The sequence below is a fragment of the Xenopus laevis genome, chromosome 2L (genome assembly GCF_017654675.1).
Source record: "Xenopus laevis strain J_2021 chromosome 2L, Xenopus_laevis_v10.1, whole genome shotgun sequence".
NCBI lineage: Eukaryota > Metazoa > Chordata > Amphibia > Anura > Pipidae > Xenopus > Xenopus laevis.
The window spans coordinates 9,692,318-9,714,138 of record NC_054373.1 but is presented as its reverse complement, the minus strand read 5'-3'; the positions used below and the strand labels follow the sequence as shown (position 1 = coordinate 9,714,138).

The following is a 21,821-nucleotide window of genomic DNA, read 5'->3' as shown; positions in this document are numbered from 1 at the left end:
ATGAAGCCTCTCCCATTTGCCTCAGAGGGGGAACATTCCTTCCTGACTTCAATATGGCAGTTGGACTAGTCCCTGGATCAACTTGTACTATGAGCTATCTCCCATATCCCTGTATTCCCTCACTTGCTAAACACCATCCAACCCCTTCTTATACCTATCTAATGTATCAGCCTGTACCACTGATTCAAGGAGACAATTCCACATCTTCACAGCTCTCACTGTAACAAACTCTTTCCAAAATACAGCCAAGTTTATTATCTACAAGGGCTCCAAGGTCCTTTTCCATTATGGATTTGCCTAGTGCAGTCCCATTAAGGGTATAAGTGGATATTTTTACATCCCAGGTGCAGGACTTTACATTTATCAACATTGAATCTGCTACTTAGCCACTCAGATTGGCAGTTTGTCAAGACCCTGCTGTAAGGATGCCACATACCTTTCTTGAAATGAAAATAAGAACATTTAGGCTTGAACCCCTGTGCTTGCCACACCAGGATATATATGTTCAGACATATCCCCCATCTACCTGAATCTCCACATGATTTATGGTAAGCCATACCCAAATGGGTGTCCAGTTGAGTGTCCCATGGCCAGTAATGGTGCAGTTCAGAAAAAGAGAGAATCAGAGGGCACACTTGCCAATAGAAACAGATGAAAGAACAATGGATATATTATACTGGGTAACCATCCAAACCATGGACCTCCTGCTGTTCTTCAACCTCCATTCACATCTTCCAGCATTGCAGGACAGTTTTCTTCCTCTTTCTCCAGCCCTGGTATCTCCAAAGTTTTCTGATAATTTAGCCTGTACACCAGTAATCCCCAACCAGTAGCTCGTAAGCAACATGTTGCTCTCCAACCCCTTGGATGTTGCTCTCGGTGGCTTCAAATTAGGAGTTTATTTTTGAATTCCTGGCTTGGAGGCAAGTTTTGGTTGTATAAAAACCAGGTACACTGTCAAACAGAGTCTCAATATAAGTTGACAAACCACATAGGGGCTACTAAATGGCCAATCACAGCACTTATTTGGCACACCAGGAACATTTTTCATGCTTGTGTTGCTCTCCAATTCCTTTTACTTTTTTATGTTGCTTACGGGTTCAAAAGGTTGGGGATCCCTGCTGTACACTGTAACATTAATGCTAGCCAACAAACCACCAGGAGTTGTGCTTTGGGGGACTATTATAGTTTGTTTGTATAAACTAATATCAGTTCTGGTTCTTACTGCTGAAGAATGGCTCACATTTTGCTGAAAAATTCTGATTTAAACATGTATTATTTGTAAATTATGTTGCTGAAAATTTGAAAAATAAAATCTTATTTAAAAAAAAACATGCATTATATGTGACCTTGCCATGTTTCGAGGATGTCGCTGACAAATTGAGTAGAGATTCTCTTGCCGAATTACATGCTTGATCCTTGCTCCAATGTGAACAGTTCCTTTATGTTTTGCATATTTTGCTTCATTACATTAACAAAAAAATCCTAATCACTTTGATTGTAAAATCAAGGCCCAGTTTTTGGAACCTTTCCCTGGCTAATTGTATTCATTCTTAATTAGTACAGATCTGGGATCTAGAAAGCCATTATCCAGAAAGCTCAGAATTATGGAAAGGATGTCTCCCACAGAATCAAATTTATTCAAATAATCCAAATTTTTTAAAATTATTTCCATTTTCTCTGTAATAATAAAACAGTAGTTTGTACTTGATCCCAACTAAGATATAATTTATCTTTATTGGAAGCAAAATCAGTCCATAAGGTTTATTTAATATTTACATGATTTTCTAGTATGAAGGAACCCCCAGGTCTCAAGCATTCTGGATAACAGGTCCCATACCTGTATTTGACCAAATACAGAGCCCTGATCTTTCTGTACTTCCTGATCCTAGTCTGCTTGATTTCCCATTGCCAGGTAGAGCAGTATGCTTGCAGCCAATCAGACGGCTGTCTGTTTTCCTATTTGATTAATTCCTAAAGTGTGATATAAAGAGAAAACCAGTTTGAAACAGTAATATTTCCCTTTGGTTGGCAGAACATCGCCATATTTTTGCTGCCCATAGATCAATGTAATGAGAAAGTGTTTTTTACTGGAGTCAGAGCCCTGCCCTGACCATGGGGAAGAGAACAGTCCAATAGAAGGATGAAAAGGGAATCAGTGCTCTTTAACTGGCTCAGTACCTCAATGATTAATAGTAGTAATGGACAAATGTGTCCCGTTTCGCTAGAAAAATTGTGAATTCCCTGCGAAATTCGCAAAAAGGTGAAAAATTCCTTAAACACATTGAAGTCAATGGGTGGCAAAATTATTTTGGTGCGCTCAATTTCTACGCCCGCGACAATTTTTTGCATGTGCCTATTTTGTCCAACTGCATTAAAGTCAATGGCCATCCTAATAATTTTGATGGGCGGCAATTTTTATGCACACCCTATATTTTTTTGATGCTGCAGATTTTTCACCGCGAATTCACGCCTGGCGAATTCACTAATCAATAGTAATACTGACATGCTTAAGTTAATGAAAAAAAGACCATGATTATGGCTAATTACAGTGTTGGTGTTATAATGCTGCTACAGCCAAAGACATAGATAAATGAAAGTATAGGGTGATTATTTTAGCTAATATTTTTACATTGTTATTATTATTATAAGCAATCCAACACCTTCTTAAAGCGATCTAATTTATTTTATTATGATTATAATGTTATCATTATATTATTATTATTACTACTACCTGTACTATTAGTATCCTTATTATAATTATTATTATGAGCCAAAATATATTTTGCAGCACTGGGCAATAAACTGATAATCAATACAAGAGGTAAACAAGGTTTATCATTCCCAACTCCTTCTGCACTGGCTGGGAGGGACACAGCTCACCTCTTCACATGAACCACAGTCCACCTGTTGTTCATGTCCACCATACAAAATGTATTGTGGGTATGTTTGTAAATTTATTAAGGGATAGGTATTGCTTTGGAGCTGCCACTTGGGTAAGTACATCTGAGCCCATTTGTAGTAATAATGTTAGAACACTGCTCTTGGATAAGTGCATCGCCTCTAACAGAATTACCCGATAAACAGCTCTAATTCTCTCTTCATATGGCTCACATTCCTAGGGTCAGGTGAGGGAAGTCGTTTTGCCATTGCATTGATCCCTATGCTAAACTCATTTTTAGGAACAGCAGATGGCACACATAGAGGCTGAATTTGTATAGCTGAGGTATAGGGCTAGTAGGGCTAATGCAACTATATCCAGGTTTCTCAAGCCCATGGAGATGTGACTCTCTTGCAGCAAAGCAATTAGTCTTTCATAAGATTCTAATATCTGTTTGCCAACTACATGCAAAACATAAACCCACTTTATATCTGATTAGCGATGGGCGCATTTGCGCCGTTTCGCCGAAAAATTTGCGAATTTCCAACGAAATTCACAAAATGGCGAAAAAATCATGAAACGGGGCCGGTGTCTCATTTTTGAATTTTTTTTTTTTGACACCGGCGAATTTTCGGCAGTAAATTTTCATGTGCGTTTCACGCAAATTTGCCGGGAATTTGCGCCTGGCGAATAAATTTGCCCATCACTATATCTGATGACAACGGTCCATGATGGAATGTTGGCAACACATAACCCATTGGAATTAAGAACCAACACACAGAGATATGTTTGTTTTTGAAAAAAAAAAACCTTTATATTTTTCAAAGCACAGATCATTGTAGTCTTTTTCTCACAGTTTAGAGCCTACATTGTCTAAAAACTCGGCAAAAAAGGTGTGGGTTTTCAGGCCAATAAGGGAGTATCTGGGCATATTGGGATGAAGCATGGTTGATGGGAATATAGAAATTTTTGATTTCCAAATACCAAGTTCTGTGACAGCACACCGTGATAAATCATTGGCTGTGTTCTCTCATTATCATAGGCGCTGCATTTAATCATCAGAAAAGGATAATGAGGACCAATAATCAAACGTAAATCTGCAAAAGATAGGAATAATTGAGGTTATCAGCAAAAAATACACATATACAGTTACTGCGAGATATATATATATATATATATATATATATATATATATATATATATATATATATATATATATATATATATATATATATATATATATGGGATATTTATTAAGATTCAAATAGTAAATTAAAATTTGAATTTGAAAATTTTCTAATTTTTTATGTGTCAAAATTCACACATTCAAATTTAAACCCCCCCAATTCAAATGTAAATTTGAATGTGAGATTTGTCACACCTCAAGCATGGAAACTGTTCTAATTTGAATATTCTCACTTAAAACCTGCTGAATTTATTTACTAGTCAATGGCAGAGGTCCGTTGAACCATTTGAAGATGTTAATAGGCTTCCTGACAATCAAGTTTTTTTCAGAGGAAAATTCGATTTCGATTTCTTCGATTTCGATTCTAATGCAAATATAATTTTTGGGTCTTTCCCATTGGATCACATTTTAAACAATCAAATGTTTTCATGAATAATCTCTCAGTTGAATTGTGAGTACATTCGAATTTGAGTATAAGAAAATTCACATACATTCGATAAATCTGCCCCATAGATGTATGGAGTGTATTGTAAGCTAACCTTATTTTCATTGCATACTCAAGACATTTATTTACCTTTACATAAAGTATTTTGAATTGTCTCCTAAGTGACCCATTCATCATTAGTTGTATTACTAGAACTGGGCCAACTGAAAAGGAAATCTTTATTAATTGATTCCTCAGTTGTGTAGACAAATGAAAAATAATAGTTTAGAATCTCTGCTTTTTCTCTGCTTTCAGAAGCAAAAAAGTACATTGGTGACTGGTTGAGAGAGTCAAAAAGCTTTGAATTCTCCTGCCCCCCAATTCTCTGTACCCCTTCTTGTTTCTGGCAGGCAAGTGTGTGTATGTGGTGGAGGTATATGATTCTGAGTGGGGCAAAAGAAAGCTGCTGTTTGGGGCCACACATACTGTATACAGATATTGTTGCTAGAGGTTGTTAGCAATAAAGACTCAGTGTTTCTTACCCGCATCTGTAAATATATCCATTCCAAGAACGTTGTCATATTCCCATATACACCTGGTTTATAGGCTCGGGCACAGCCATCTCCCCAGCTGGTGTCACCAACAAGCCACCAAGTGCCATTTCTTTTGGTTACTAAAGGTCCTCCGCTGTCCCCCTATGAAAGTAAAACAGATTATATAGAAACCTTTTTAGTTAACAGAAACTATTTATTTCTCCAAAACTACAAGAACCACATTATATGAATGAAAGTGGGTTATGGAGAGTAGCCACAGTAGAAAGAGGGTGGCATGGTAGTACTGATGTCTTGTGTCCTGAGTTCCAGTGCAGCCAGGGCTCGGTCTGTAACATGATTGGATGTTCTTCCCTCTCTGTGTGGGTTCCTCCAATGCTCTGTAGACATGCAGGTAGGTTATCTTTCCCCTGGTAAAACTAGTGTCTGTGTCTTTATATAGAAATATAGAAGGCCATACTTGCAGCAGCTTCTTTTCAGTGAGTGACAACGGGGGTCATTTACAACCACAAGTACAGTTGCAGGAGGCAAATTGACCACAGTCATTAAAGGATCAACATGCGCTCATTGCACTTCCATATAGGACTGCAAATGTGCCTACTGATGCAGAGGAATCCTAGAACTACCGCCAGCTCCATATCAGTAGCCCCAGGGTTCCCAAAATGATTTTCCCACAGCAAAGTGCACGGGCAACAATTTGAACACATTAGCTGCAATTGCATCAGACTCAAATTCCCCTGCCATCCAAAATGATGGTATTGTGGGGAAGGGGGGGGGGGGGGGGGTTGGTAAAAAAATAAAAAGATTGTGCCTGAAACAACACTTTGCACAATGCAAATTGATCGTCAACTGTCTAGTAAAACAAAGTTTCATCCTAGGGACCATTCATAACCCCCGGAGGCGCAAATGCAAGTGTATTAGCATGCCCTATAGTGCTCATTTGATAAGCACTTGGGTAACCAGGATCGCCACTCTTTGCATGAAAAGCCACATAAAAAATCTGAATAATGCATTAGGTAGGGGCATGTGGAGACAGCAAGGAAGGACGCTTATGTGCCTCCCCTTCACCCCTTTTAAATCGAGGGTGGCCTAATGTCTCACTTTATTCATAGCGCTGGTCAATGCCTGCTGCTATCTGCATAATGTCCCATGCAGTGGGCAAAGTGCAGAAAAAGGCAGATTCAGCTTTTTTTTTTTTTTACACTTTGACACTTGGCATTTTTAAGCATTGTACATGAGTCACTGGGGCTCATTTATCAACACTGGGCAAATTTGCCCATGGGCAGTTACCCATAGCAACCAATCAGTGGTTAGCTTTTTAAAGCCAGCTGCAAGTAGAACAATGAATGTAACAATCTGATTGGTTGCCATGGGTTATTGCCCATGGGCAAATTTGCCCAGTGTTGATAAATGACCCCCCTTATGTGTTTATGAATACGATTTTGTTTTTTTTTCTGCTCAATAAATATACTTATAGGGTCCTACTGGTTTTGGGAGCCTTAATATCACTGCCTTAACACTGAAAAGCTGAACCCAACATTACCTTCTGTCTGTCAGTTCAGAAGTAGAAAACTTTTTCAATCTTTTAAATACTATACAGAGGTTACTTTTCTCAGGGAAGTCTCTAATTCAATTCAAAGAATTTTAAAAGGGCAAGTAGAGTCTGAGTGATATTTCTTTGATTGTAATTATATGGCAAACACATATTTGACATTGTGAGCCCTCAGCTAGGCACAAGATTTGCACTAATATAAGCACATTTTAAAAAAATATCACAGAAGGGACATTTAAATGGAATTTTCCAGTGCTGTATGTTTGATATTTATATAATGGCACAACTTTACACCTATTTTTGCACTTACTGATATAGGGCACATTTACTTACAAGCAAATCAGAAGTCTCCGCTAGACTTTGCACAACTACATCAGACACTGGGCCCGGTGTCCTGCTGGACCAGTCCGAACCTGACGTTAGACCATATTTATCATTAAAATGCTCGATTACGTCTCGACAAGAGAGCAGTGTTGTACTTTCATCAGCAATGATTCGTTGGCACAAAAATTTCATAATGAATTTTCTCTAGCATTAATTTCTTCCTAGTGAAACTTTGTTAAATTACTACAGTTTAAATTCAGTGGATATATAAAGGTCATATGTATGTATTTATTAGAGATGTTGGTGATATTGTTGGAATTACCCGCTAATTCTTAAATATGTCCAAGGAAGCAAAATTAAGATAATAGAGATCCCGTATTGTCCTGGGCCATGAACCCACCCTAAAACAAATGTGGCGTGAGCTTTGACTTTTTCGTATGACTTTTCTGGAATACAGGATATGGAGTCACTGACATAATAATGTTGAGGATTTAACTTCATTGTATTAATTTGCAAGTCTGGAGAAATAGATTTTGGTGAATAGAGAACAGAAGGGATTACCTGGCACGTATCTATGCTCCCATTAAGGTAACCAGCACATATCATAGAAGATGTAATGCTCCCATTGTACATATCATATTGATTGCACACATTCGAATCAATCAGTGGAACGGCAGCATACTGCAGATAGGCAGAAACGTTACCTGGAATTAAAAGGTTAATACTGAAATCAACAGTTAAAATAAATTAGGAATCGAGAGGGAGTGTTAAAAACTCATGGGAAGTGAAAATTTAAATTGTGGTTATCTGCGAGGCTTTGTTTTTAGCAGTTTTTATTGGAATTAACATTAAATTATAAATATATATATATATATATATATATATATATATATATATATATATATATATATATATATAACCTTTAAAGTTAGGGTTCGTCACTAATTATCCAGCAGAAAACGAGCTTCCCCTGTAATATAAGCTGATGCTACAGGTTTGCTGATTATTAAATTCTGATGCTAATTGCACTGGTTTCTGTGCTGCCATGTAGTAATTATGTGTATTAATTACTAATCAGCCTTATATTGTGACATTTCTATTCTATGTGTACTGTATATTGTGAGTGGGTCCCTAAGCTCAGTAAGTGACAGCAGCACAGAGCATGTGCAGTGAATCAGCAGAAAAGAAGATGGGGAGCTACTGGGGCATCTTTGGAGACACAGATCTTTACTGCTAAAGGGCTGTGGTTGCCTTGGGCTGGTAGATAAGCACAAAACAACATTTCTAGATTTTCTTCTTTAGTTAGGCTGTAGTTCTCCTTTAAGAGAAATAACGTTACCTGAAAAGTACTATACAAAAACTTAAATCCTAGATTTTTTCTTACCTCCTTGAGAAGTCGTACCCCAACCAGATAACCAAAATGTTGTTCCAGCCTCCCATGACATTCCAGAATTGGGTAAGCACACCGGCTGAGTGTCATCTGGAAAAAATAATAACATATAAAAAGGTGTTTTCTTTTTTTGATTAGAAACAACACCATTTCCACGCTTAGCATTACAGGTTCAGGTATAGGACCTGTTATCTGAAAACCTGTTATCCAGAAAGCTCCGAATTAGGGGAAAGCCTTCTCCTGTGGACAAATAATTAAACAATTAATTCTAATTTTTAGAAACAGTTTCCTTTGTCTCTGTAATAATAAAACAGTGCCTTATACTTGATCCCAACTAACATATAATTAATCTTAACTGGAGGCAAAACAATGTTACTTTTAGGGGCAGATTTATCAAAGGTCGGGGTGAATTTTCCAATGAAAGAAATTCGAATTTCGAGCTATTTTTTGTGTACTTCGACTAGGGAATAGTCCAAATTTGAATCGAATTTGAAAAAAAATGGAAAATTCGGATCTAAATTTATCATGTACTGTCTCTTTAAAAATTCAACTTCAACCATCCGCCATCTAAAACCTGCCGAATTGCTGTTTTAACCTATGGGGGACCTCCTAGAACCCATTTGGAGTCAATTGGTGGACTTTGAAAAATCTAAGTTTCATTGGGGAAAAACTTCAATTCGATTGAATATGTACCTATTTGACCAAAAAAAAAACCTCTTTGACTTAATTTCAGTTGGTCTTTTTGAATTCGATTTTCGAAGTTTTTTCAATTCGACTCCTTATAAATATGCCCCTTAATGTATGGAGATCCAAATTACAGAAAGATCCTTAATCTGGAAGACTCTAGCAACTGGGCATTCTGGATAACAGGCCCCATACCTGTAAAGTGCAGCAATAGAGACGTATGGGGGTTATTTATCAAAGGTCGAGTGTTAGAGGGTTTTTTTTTATCTTGAATGACCTCGAAACTTGAATTATTTAAGAAAAAACTCGAACCTCGAAAATTTGAATGAATATTACCAACCCGAAAACTCGAATCGAATTTCAAATGGAACTCAATTCAAGTTTTTTTCTCCAAAAATGTCAGGAAGGCAATTAACATTTTCAAATGGGTCAATTGACCTCTGCCTTTGACTTCTACATGAAGTCGGCAGGTTTTAGGTCGTGATCTATCGAATACGAGTTACTTCCGGGGTTGAGGTATGAGTTTGGATTTTTCCCAACTTGAATTTGTGAGTTTTGACCAAACATTCAACTCAAAAATTGGAGTTTACCATTCAAACTTTAATAAATCTGCCACTTAGAGCAGTAAGAGCCTTAATTCCAAATGCCTAGTCACCCAACCCATGTGTTACCTTCTACAACTTGACCCATGTCATTTTGGAGATAATAATTCTTTCTTTAGAGACTTTAGGGATCATTTTCTAAAACTCTGGACAGATGTACAAGATCACTAAATGAACAAAAACGCAGATAGCAACTAAAACAATACTTTGCATGGGACATGGAGTTTTCTGGTTAGCGGATCTTTCCGTAATTTGGATCTCCATACCTTAAGTCTACTAGAAAATCATGTAAACATTAAATATACCCAATAGGCTGGTTTTGCTTTCAATAAGGATTAATTATATCTTAATTGGGATCAAGAACAAGATACTGTTTTATTCTTACACAAAAAAAGGAAATAATTTTTAAAAATTTTGATTATTTGATTATAATGGAGTCTGTGGAAGACGGCCTTTCTGTAATTCGGATCTTTCTGGATAACGGGTTTCCGTATAATGGATCCCATACTTGTACTAGAAAATCATGTAAACATTAAATAAACCCAATAGGCTGGTTTTGCTTCCAATAAGGATTAATTATATCTTAGTTGGGATCAAGTACAAGCCACTGTTTTATTATTACAGAGAAAATCAAAAATTTTAATTATTTGGATAAAATGGCCTTTCTGTAATTTGTAAATCTCAGCAAAAGCTGTCTTTTCAACCCCAAACTGGATGGTAGGAAAAACCTGGAAATTGTTTTGCTCATCTCGACTGGGAAACCTCTCTTGTTAAGTGGGGTATGTAAATAACAGATGGAGGAACTTTTCACACATAGTAAAGGTCGGATTTTAGTGGTTTAAAGGATAAATAAACCTTTTAAAATCAGTAGAATTGAAGAGAGGGCAATATTAAGAATGCTTGCCATTTACATTCATTATTTATTTTCTTTCTATTCCAAGATATTAAGGGATACATGTACTGTTAATATGAATGAATTTTGTTCAAACAGCGCCACCTGCTTGTCAGTTTCTCACGTCTGAGCACCAAGTAGTCAAGGAAGTTGTCAGGAGAAAGAAAGAGGCTGCTCTGATGATTTGAGAAAGGTTTCTAATTATTTTCCTAAGCAGAAGAACATCAGAGCAGCCTCTTTCTTTCTCCTGACAACTTCCTTGACTACTTGGTGGTCAGACTGGTGGGAAACTGACCAGCAGATGGCGCTGTTGTAACAAAATTCAGTCATAGTAATAGTACATGTATCCCTTAATATCCCGGAATAAAAATAAAATAAATAATGAATGTAAATTACAAAAGTGCTTTGAATAGCCCCCTCATCAAATTTACATCCACTTTTAAAGGTTTACTTATCCTTTAAGGGGTTTTTGAAACCATGACAAAACTTAGTTTCTCTAGAACCACAAACGTCATGAAATTTATTAAAAGATGCAAATTAAAAAAATACGATGTTAAATATACCTCTAAAAATTTGATATTTTTGCACAATTCCTAGTGAAAATAACATTCAAAAGCCTATAAAACTCCAAATGGATTTAAAACGGACCTATAGGATCAGCGCAGCTCCCATGGACTTCTGTAGGACCTTGACAACTTTTGTATTAGAGGTTTTCGTGGTTTTTACACTAAAATGTGAGATATAAAGCTTAATAAAGAAAAACCCAGGTTCTATCCATTCCCATGGGACGTTTAGAACCGTATTTATCAAATTAGGAGTTCTAACTTTCACCCATTGATAAATACAATTAGAAAATCCCATAGGAATGAGTAGAACCTTTAGAGCTAGGAAAACCACACATTTTTAGAGATTCATGGAATAAAAAAATCTAAATTCAGTTGTTAGTAAATTATTCCCATTATGTTTGATTGCTCTGTTAAGTTTTGAACTGCAAACATTTAATTCTCTGATTCTTGGTTCTTCCCCAAACAATACAAATCAGACAAATACTTACAGCCAAATGTTATTTCATCTGTTAGTTTCATTAGGGCGATATCATTATCATAAGTGATAGAATTATATCCAGGGTGCGCAATTATTCTTTCCACGGAATAGCCCTTGGTGTCGTTGTAATTGGGTGAGGTCAATGTCCCAGTGAAAACCTTCCATCCAGAAGCATTTGAGTAAGACCTAACAGGAAAAAGTGTGATGCTCAGTTTGTAGAATTTTCGGTCATAAACACGTAACCAATGTTTCCATTTCTATATTATTGGAACCACCAAGGCCACAGCAGTGACTGTATTGGATCCCCCCTGTGTATTGTACCTTCATCGTCTTTAAATACCTTAATAATTTAATTAATTACTGCTAAGACTCATATCCACTAGTAGGGTACCATTTAGTTACGGTTAAGCAAAACCATCTGGCAGCCACTAAGCTAAGCTCATTTAGTAACCTAGAGTGAACTACATCAGGTCTTGTCTTATTTGAGCTTCCACCTGAGTTAAACAGTTGCCTCTTGTAATGGATAATTTACTAATTGTCTAGATGCAAGTGGAGGAGCGTAAATGAAGTTCCAAAAGAATTGGAGCAAGGTGTAGAGCTCAGTGCTGTCATCTACAAGGGAGGCAGTAAGTACAGGGCTCTCTTTGCAGCCTTTAGTGCTTCACGGTAATTTTTTGCAATTTGCACATTGGTCCAACCTTAGTTATTGACCCCTACTGAATTGGGTCTATAAATAGGAACTCTTCATTGGTTTGTCGGCAGCTAAAACAGAAGAGAAGTTGATTCAAAAACTAAAAAGTTAGCAGTTAACATATTTACAAATGTGCTAGCTTTTTCCTGATTTGTCCACCCCATTACTCCAGTCAATGTCTGGATCATTGAAATTGCCCATAATAATAACCAGATTTATTTGTGAAGCTTTTTCAATTTGTGATACTAATTGGGCCTTATTCTCCTCACTTAAACTGGGTCAGTTTCAGACTGGGGGTCCAGGGCCCACCAGGGCTGCCATTTCAGGGTTCCCACACCTTCATGGGCCCCAACCCAAGCCAACTGTAACCCTCCCTGGGCCCCAAGCCCCCCTCCACCCCTGGCATATACTTTCCACTTCTTCCATAAATGGGCCTGGGCAGGAGGTCAGGGGGCCATGCTACACGAGGCTTCAGGCCAAGAGTGAGTCTGGGTCGACGGGGTCCACTTTTTTAATCACCGCTGTTCCATTTCCAAAAAGGATAAAACTGTAGGAGTCCAAATTCACAGCCTAATGATATTCTACACCCAGCCAAGTGTCAGTATATCCTAATTCTGTGTACATCCAATTAACCTTTGCTCTCCCATTTTACTTGTCAGGGTCCATGAATATATTTTTGTTTAAAAACTTCTGCCCCTATTTGCAGGCTACAAGCTCACACTCCTTCATGCCCAAGGTAGTGGCCTAAATAGGATGACTACTTATAATTTCCAGGGCTCCCTTATTTTCACATGCCCTATACTTTGTACCATATCCATTGTGGAGTGTCTACAACACTGGAACTCCCATCAGTAGACGAAGCTACAATACCCAACCTAAACCCTTTATCATGTTCCTTTTGGGCAGTAAGTATTGTCTTCCTTTTTTTATTAAAGCCAGGAAGCTACAATCCAAGTGTCATGATTTCATGATGCTTTTATACTTTCAAATAACATAGACAACCATATCCACACCTCAAAAAAAAAGACTGTAATGATTGAGCTGCAGCAACTTACCCATATACACATTGTGCTGCAGTCACTATCCACTTGGGAGAAATGATGGAGCCACCACAGAAAGCTCCTGTTTTCTGCCGTAGACTGACTTGCCATGGCCAGTTTCCTAAGGAAGTATTAGTTCCTCCTACTACTGGGCTGGACACATTATTATTAGACACACCACACCCTGTAAAAAATGTAATTAAAACCATAGCAGAATTAAGTTATATAAGAAAGGGCACAGGCATATGAGATATTTAGAACTACCCAGTTAAAGGACACATGACAACAGGACCCTGAGACAGGAGGCCTCTAGCGATGGGGAATTATTTTGCCTTTCATGGATTTACAGCAACATCTGCCATTCAATTAAGGTTGAAAAGTAGAGAGAAAAGAGAATTGAAAAGCAATAAAAATTGTGACTAATAGTGATGGGCGAATTTCTCCCGTTCTGAAAATTTCTCCCTTCTCGAAAAACTTAGCGAAACTCGGAATTTGATGCCGGTGTTAAAGTCAACGAAGGTCCGAATAGTGTTGATGCTTTTCAGGCGCGTGTCCAAAATTTTTCGACACCGGTGAATTTCCGCCGGAGTTTCGCAAATTTATTCGCCGGCAGCGATATACAGAAATCCGCTGCTGTTTTACTAACCTGACTGTCCCTTCTCAACTTGTCAGTTGCTAACGGACTCCTGCTGCACAAATATGGCAGCCACCTCATACAGGAACATGGGGGTAAGAAAGGTAATGTAAAATCATCATCCAAATACTTTTATGGCAAAATTAAAAATTTCTTTCAAAGACATTGTTATGATAGATATACAAAAAAAAGATTATTTTCTGGTGTCAGTATCTCTTTAAGTTGAAGCCAAGCCTAGTCATTCTTTTTATAGAAACATATAAATCCGAATTTTTAAAGATGATTCCCTTTTTCTCTGTAATAATAAAACAGTAGCTTGTAATTGATCTCAACTTAGATATAATTAATCCTTATTGGAAGCACAATCAGTGTATTGGGTTTATTTAATGTTTACATGATGTTCTAGTAGATTTAAGGTATAAAGATCCAAATTAAGGAAAAGATCCATAATCCGGAAAACCCCGAGTCCCGACCATTCTGGATAACAGGTCCCATACCTGTATTATTGCAAAGGTACAGGCTGTTTTCCCTAATACAAAATGTATTAAAGTGTATTGAAACTTTTCAACATTATTTTCCACACAAGAAATCACCTTGAGGAATCGGTGCTGGCGACAATTTGGCATCGAAATCTGCGTTTCGTAAATTTTTTACCAGTTTTGCGAATTTCACAGGAAATTTGCAAAAATTTGTGGCGAAACTGGACAAATTCACCCATCATTACCCTTCTGTAATTCAGAGCTTTCTGCATAACAGGTTTCTGGATATCAATCCCATACCAATATTGGTGTATACTGTACATATTTCAAGTATCTTAAAACATCTGTTGCCTTTGCATACTGTATATCATGATGTTATAAACTTACTAAGGCTGGACTAACCTAGAAGTTAGCTTGAGAACCAGGTAAGATAATAATAATTTGCCAAACACAGAAAAGTCTAATTAATAATAGACAAATTACCATATATTGTGTTGATGGTCATATTCTAATACTTACTTATACAATGTAAGGAGACCACATTTCCTGTATAACAGAAATAACTGTAAATAAATGAAGACATTTGTTAATATCTATCTATAGTCCATATAAAGTATATACAGGTATGTAATATATATATATATATATATATATATATATATATATATATATATATATATATATATATATATACACTTAGGACACAAACTTATTTTTAATACAGATATAAATTGTACAACATACTTTAGCCACTACTATAGCTAATAGCATAGAACTACGAGTAGGGAACGACACTGAATAGACAAGGGGAGTTGTGTACAGTATCTCAAAAGAGCGATTTTTGGTGAAGTCATTTACTTTCTAACAAAAAGTTGAACCATTCTAGTAACTGGCAGTTAGTAGATGACATTTACTAGTTACCCTTTGATAACATTGCATTTATTACAGTACTGCCTTACATGATTACATTAATGGCTATTGTTATAATAGGAACAAAGTTTGATCAAGGTCTAGTAACCCAAGGCCCACCAATCAGATTTTTGCTTTTAAACAGCTGACCTGAAAATAATACGCCCTATTGATTGCAAGGAATTACTGGCACCGGCACAAACATTGCGCCTCTTATTATGTGAGCCACATGAGATGAGAAATATATTATTAGCTGGACACTATTACAGACGTACCTGTATTGAACACTTGCGTAGAATTTGCTTCTCCAGTCTCCATAGTATAACTTGAAATACCCACGAGGGGCATATGAGGACTCCAAAGTTTCATATCTGTTATAGCTGCTCCTGAGGAACAAACCAAGCACAGTTGTGTGAATTCTTGGAACTGTGGCCCATATATTAGTGGGTATAAGAATGAATATAATCTATCACATGAAACAGTACTGTAGGGGGACATCTCATACCAAAACCAAGAGTATTAATATCAAGTTGGTCCTCTATGATGTTAAAACTGCCATTATCTGCTGCTCTTGGAAAGTTTTCTATTAAATGTTGGCACATTATTGATGGAATTTCTTTCCATTAATAAGCAAGAGGTCAGGCATTGATATTGGGGATCAAGCTTACAGATAGGATTCCAATGTATCTCACAGGGGTTCACTTGATTTGAGATGAAGGCTCTGTGAACGCCAGTCATGTTCTTCCTCACCCATCTCAGCAAATCAATTTTATATGGACCTTACTTTGTGAATTGGTGCATTATTGTGCTGAAAGAGGAAAGGACCTTCCCCAAACTTTTCCCATAAAGTAGGAAACACATAATTATCAGGAATGCCATGATATCATGTATTGCCAAAAATGCATATGGCCATATCCAATTAGAAGAAGCTTCCACATTCTCGATGGTATTTAACGGTGTAATTATGTTTATTTCTAACAGTGGAAGATGCCATAGTTGTCCTGATCTCATAGCTCATCTCAAAACCCAGACAAAAGAGGGATGTTATTGGGCTACTGGTTGAATTATGTCACACCCCTTTTTGAAAACATATCACCACTCATCCGAGTGGCTTCTTCAGTTCAAGGGCTTGGTCAACTGAAGAAGCCACTCGGATGAGTGGTGAAACGTTTCGAAGAAAACTCAAAAGGGGTTATTTACTAAAATCCAAATGTATCTAATTATTTTAATTAAAAAAAACACGTCCAAATTCCCCTGACCAATTCTTTTTTAGCAAAAACCTGAATTACTCGCAGTGGCGTAACTAGATGTTACTGGGCCCCACAGCAAATAAATTTTAGGGCCCCAAACATATCCAGAGGTTGTCCTGTTTTACCAAAATGTATTGAAATTGTACATGAATTTTAGCCTCATGGGGCCCCCTATCACTCCTGGGCTCCCCTGCAGCCGCAGGATCTGCTTCCTCTGTAGTTACGCCACTGATTACTCGAATTCAATAACTTCAGTTTGGGATAGGTGCCTCTCCCATTGACTTATACAGGACCATTGACAGGTCTGAGATGGCAGATTTTCGGATTCTGGCATTTTGCATCATTGAGGTATAATACATTTCGAAATATTCCACTAATAATTTAAGTTTTCTAGGGAAAAAACTAAATTTTTTGAGTTTTTACACTTTGGACTTTAATAAATAGCCCCCAAAATGTCCAGTTGCCTTTGACTTAATTCTACTAGATACTGTATATCATGACCTAGATAAATGAGAATCCTCATAGACATATTTTCAATCAGTATTATATTTACCTGTTGTATCCAAAGTCCTGGCAGGCAAACCTTCCAAAGTCATCATTCCAATCATCAGCACACACGGGCAGCCATGCTGACTTTAATGTAGAATAGACCTGCAGTTGGAAGTCTGCTCCATATAATCTCACTGGAAGAGAAAAAAGGTTTGTTCCTTACAGTATGTCCTGTAACACTGTAATTAACAAACAAACTGCACTAAACTAGAGCGCACCAAAAATATTACTCTACAGATTTCAGGGGGGATCTCGCAAGAGTCATAATGAAAGTCAGAAATTAAAGGAGTGCTAATTGATCCTTTCTACAGTGATGTTACTGGCAAATCTGTGGTTAATAATCTTATTATCCATTTCATGCAGCAATTATACTGGCAAATATGCAGATTATCCATTTTCTGTAGTAAATATGCAGGCATGTCTGGGGTTAAGATGTCCATTATCTATTTTTTTTTGTTGATTATATTGGCTTGTCAGGGGTTTATATGCAGATTATCCATTATTTGTAGAAATTATACTGGCACATCTTGGGTTAATATGCTGATTATTCATTTCCTGTAGTGATTATACTGGCCGATCTCAGGTTAATATGCAGATTATCCATTTTATGTAGTAATTATGTTGGGATTAAAATGGCCATTATCTATTTTGTTTATTGATTAAATGAATGGTTACACTTGATGGACCTGTGGTTTTTTTTCAACCTAATTTACTTTGATTATACTGAATTGTTTGGGGTAAATATGCAGATTATCCATTATTTGTAGTAATTATGATGATACATCTCAGGTTAATATGCTGATTATCCATTTTATGTAGCAATTATTCTGGCACATTTGGGGTTCACATGTTGATTATCCATTCCCTGTATTAATTATACTGGCATATTTTGGGTTAATATGCAGATTATCCATTTTCTGTCTTAATTATGATGGCATGCCTGGGCTTAAAATGCTCATTATCTATTTTATTTATTGATAATACTGGCTGGTCTGGGGTTAATATGAAGATTATGCATTATTTGTAGTAATTATGCTGACACATCTCAATTTAACATACTGATTATCAATTTTATGTAGCAATTATACTGGTATGTCAGGGTTAATATGTTGATTATCCATTTCCCTTATTAATTATACTAACATAACTTAGGTTAATATGCATATTATCAATTTTCTGTAGTAATTATTCTGGCATATATTGGGTTAATATGCAGATTATCCAATATTTGTAGTAATCATACTGGCACATCTCAGGTTAATATGCTGATTATCAAATGGGGTTGATATGTCGTGTATCCATTTCCTGTGTTAATTATATTAGCATATCTCAGGTTAATATGCAGATTATCCATTTTATGTAGTAATTATGTTGGCATGTCTGGGGTTAAAATGCCCATTATCAATTTTATTTAGTGATTATACAGGCTTGTCTGGGGTTAATATGCATATTTTCCATTATTTGCAGCAATTATAATAAATTATAATACATCTCAGGTTAAAATGCTGATCATTTAGGAGCAATAATACTGTCATATTTGGATTTAATATGTTGACTATCCATTTTCTGCAGTAATTATATTAGTATATCATGTTTTTATGCAGATTATGCATTTTCTGTACTATTTATGTTGACATGTCTGGGGTTATGCCCATTATCTATTTTATTTATTGATTATACCGCCTCCTTTGAGGTTAAAATGCAGATTAACTAATATCTATTGTAATTATACTGTCACATCTCTGGTTAATATGCTTATTATTCATTTTGTGTAGCAATTATACTGGCATGTCTGGGGTTAAAAATCTCTATTTTATGTAGTGATTATATTGACTCATCTTGGGCTAATATGCCCATATGTTCTGTAGTTTTCACACCGGTACATCTAGGATATGTTTTGGTAAAACGGGTGTGGTATTAATAGGTGTGTTCACAAAATGCACACGGCCAAAATTTTCACATTGATGAGTTCAGCTGATTTCATGATATATACTCTCTACTTAAACAGCTCCCAGTTACACAATTATGTAAATTGTAAGCAACTATATGGGCTTTGCCAATAAACTAATTTATTACAAACTTATTGTTTGGACAGCATAGTCTAGAACTATGTTTGGACAGCATAGTCTAGAACAGACCTCTGCATTGTTTAAAATCCTGCATTGTTCACATCTTTAATCTACCCTACGTTGTTCACACTCGTGACACCTCACCTTGTTCGCACCTCTAAAGCCATGTACTGTTCACAACTCAAGCCCAGACTGAAACTGCCCACATTGTTCACCTGTTCACACTTTATTCAAAATGGGGCACCAGCACTGTGTCACTGTATGTAGTACATTTTAGAGTAGTCTTGATAGTTTTCCCCTGTCTCTGTCCCCTGTCTCCCCTGCCTGCCCTATGCTCCCTGTGTGTGCCATACTCTGCCTGTCCTATGCTTTCTGTGTGTGCCATACACTGCCTGTCCTATGCTTTCTGTGTGTGCCATACTCTGCCTGTCCTATGCTTTCTGTGTGTGCCATACTCTGCCTGCCCTATGCTCCCTGTGTGTGTCATACTCTGCCTGCCCTATGCTCCCTGTGTGTGCCATACTCTGCCTGCCCTATGTTCCCTGTTTGTGCCATACTCTGCCTGCCCTATGCTCCCTGTTTGTGTCATACTCTGCCTGCCCTATGCTCCCTGTGTGTGTCATACTCTGCCTGCCCTATGCTCCTGGTGTGTGCTATGCACTGCCTGCCCTATGTTCCCTGTGTGTGCCATATTCTGCCTGCCCTATGTTCTCTGTTTGTGCCATACTCTGCCTTTCCTATGCTCCCTGTTTGTGCCATACTCTGCCTGCCCTAAGCTCCCTGTGTGTGTCATACTCTGCCTGCCCTATGCTCCCTGAGTGTGCCATACTCTGCCTGCCCTATGTTCCCTGTGTGTGTCATACTCTGCCTGTCCTATGCTTCCTTTGTGTGCCATACTCTGCCTGCCCTAAGCTCCCTGTGTGTGTCATACTCTGCCTTTCCTATGCTTCCTGTGTGTGCCATACTCTGCCTGCCCTATGCTCCCTGTGTGTGTTATGCACTGCCTGTCCTATGCTCCCTGTGTGCCATACACTGCCTGCCCTATGCTCCTTGTGTGCCATACTCTGCCTGCCCTATGCTCCCTGTGTGTGTCATACTCTGCCTGTCCTATGCTTCCTTTGTGTGCCATACTCTGCCTGCCCTAAGCTCCCTGTGTGTGTCATACTCTGCCTTTCCTATGCTTCCTGTGTGTGCCATACTCTGCCTGCCCTATGCTCCCTGTGTGTGTTATGCACTGCCTGTCCTATGCTCCCTGTGTGCCATACACTGCCTGCCCTATGCTCCTTGTGTGCCATACTCTGCCTGCCCTATGCGCCTTGTGTGCCATACTCTGCCTGCCCTATGCTCCCTGTGTGTGCTATGCACTGCCTGCCCTATGCTCCCTGTGTGTGCCATACTCTGCCTGCCCTATGCTCCCTGTGTGTGTTATGCACTGCCTGCCCTATGCTCCCTGTGTGCCATACACTGCCTGCCCTATGCTCCTTGTGTGCCATACTCTGCCTGCCCTATGCGCCTTGTGTGCCATACTCTGCCTGCCCTATGCTCCCTGTGTGTGCTATGCACTGCCTGCCCTATGCTTCCTGTGTGTGCCATACTCTGCCTGCCCTAAGCTCCCTGTGTGTGTCATACTCTGCCTGTCCTATGCTTCCTGTGTGTGCCATACTCTGCCTGCCCTATGCTCCCTGTGTGTGCTATGCACTGCCTGCCCTATGCTCCTTGTGTGCCATACTCTGCCTGCCCTATGCACCTTGTGTGCCATACTCTGCCTGCCCTATGCTCCCTGTGTGTGCTATGCACTGCCTGCCCTATGCTCCTTGTGTGCCATACTCTGCCTGCCCTATGCGCCTTGTGTGCCATACTCTGCCTGCCCTATGCTCCCTGTGTGTGCTATGCACTGCCTGCCCTATGCTCCCTGTGTGTGCCATACTCTGCCTGCCCTATGCTCCCTGTGTGTGTTATGCACTGCCTGCCCTATGCTCCCTGTGTGCCATACACTGCCTGCCCTATGCTCCTTGTGTGCCATACTCTGCCTGCCCTATGTGCCTTGTGTGCCATACTCTGCCTGCCCTATGCTCCCTGTGTGTGCTATGCACTGCCTGCCCTATGCTTCCTGTGTGTGCCATACTCTGCCTGCCCTAAGCTCCCTGTGTGTGTCATACTCTGCCTGTCCTATGCTTCCTGTGTGTGCCATACTCTGCCTGTCCTATGCTCCCTGTGTGTGCCATACTCTGCCTGCCCTATGCGCCTTGTGTGCCATACTCTGCCTGCCCTATGCTCCCTGTGTGTGCTATGCACTGCCTGCCCTATGCTCCCTGTGTGTGCCATACACTGCCTGCCCTATGCTCCCTGTGTGCCATACACTGCCTGCCCTATGCTCCTTGTGTGCCATACTCTGCCTGCCCTATGCGCCTTGTGTGCCATACTCTGCCTGCCCTATGCTCCCTGTGTGTGCTATGCACTGCCTGCCCTATGCTCCCTGTGTGTGCCATACACTGCCTGCCCTATGCTCCCTGCGTGTGCCATACTCTTCCTGCCCTATGCTCCCTGTGTGTGCACCACACAGAGAGCGATGAGTGATATCCGTACAGTGAGTACCAACTATTTGGTTTTTTGGTATGCTACCACCATTAATGCGGACATGTTTTTATATGTTCTTGTGGTAGCATGAGT

General features: G+C 38.7%; 1 protein-coding gene across 2 annotated transcripts in view; it reads right to left on the bottom strand.

Annotated features, from left to right (window-relative positions):
* Positions 1-3,669: 3,669 nt before the first annotated feature.
* Positions 3,670-21,821, bottom strand: part of tmprss2.4.L (transmembrane serine protease 2 gene 4 L homeolog) — a 30,805-nt gene continuing 12,653 nt past the window's right edge. For both annotated transcript variants that reach the window (XM_041581523.1, XM_018245886.2), the window contains 9 exons: positions 17,087-17,216; positions 15,559-15,669; positions 14,894-14,937; positions 13,277-13,445; positions 11,541-11,716; positions 8,303-8,398; positions 7,480-7,622; positions 5,034-5,186; positions 3,670-3,978 (listed from right to left, as the gene is read on the bottom strand). In XM_041581523.1, the coding sequence (XP_041437457.1) occupies positions 3,967-3,978; positions 5,034-5,186; positions 7,480-7,622; positions 8,303-8,398; positions 11,541-11,716; positions 13,277-13,445; positions 14,894-14,937; positions 15,559-15,669; positions 17,087-17,216 (1,034 nt within the window). In that variant the 3' untranslated portion in view covers positions 3,670-3,966. The remainder of the gene's footprint in view (positions 3,979-5,033; positions 5,187-7,479; positions 7,623-8,302; positions 8,399-11,540; positions 11,717-13,276; positions 13,446-14,893; positions 14,938-15,558; positions 15,670-17,086; positions 17,217-21,821) is intronic.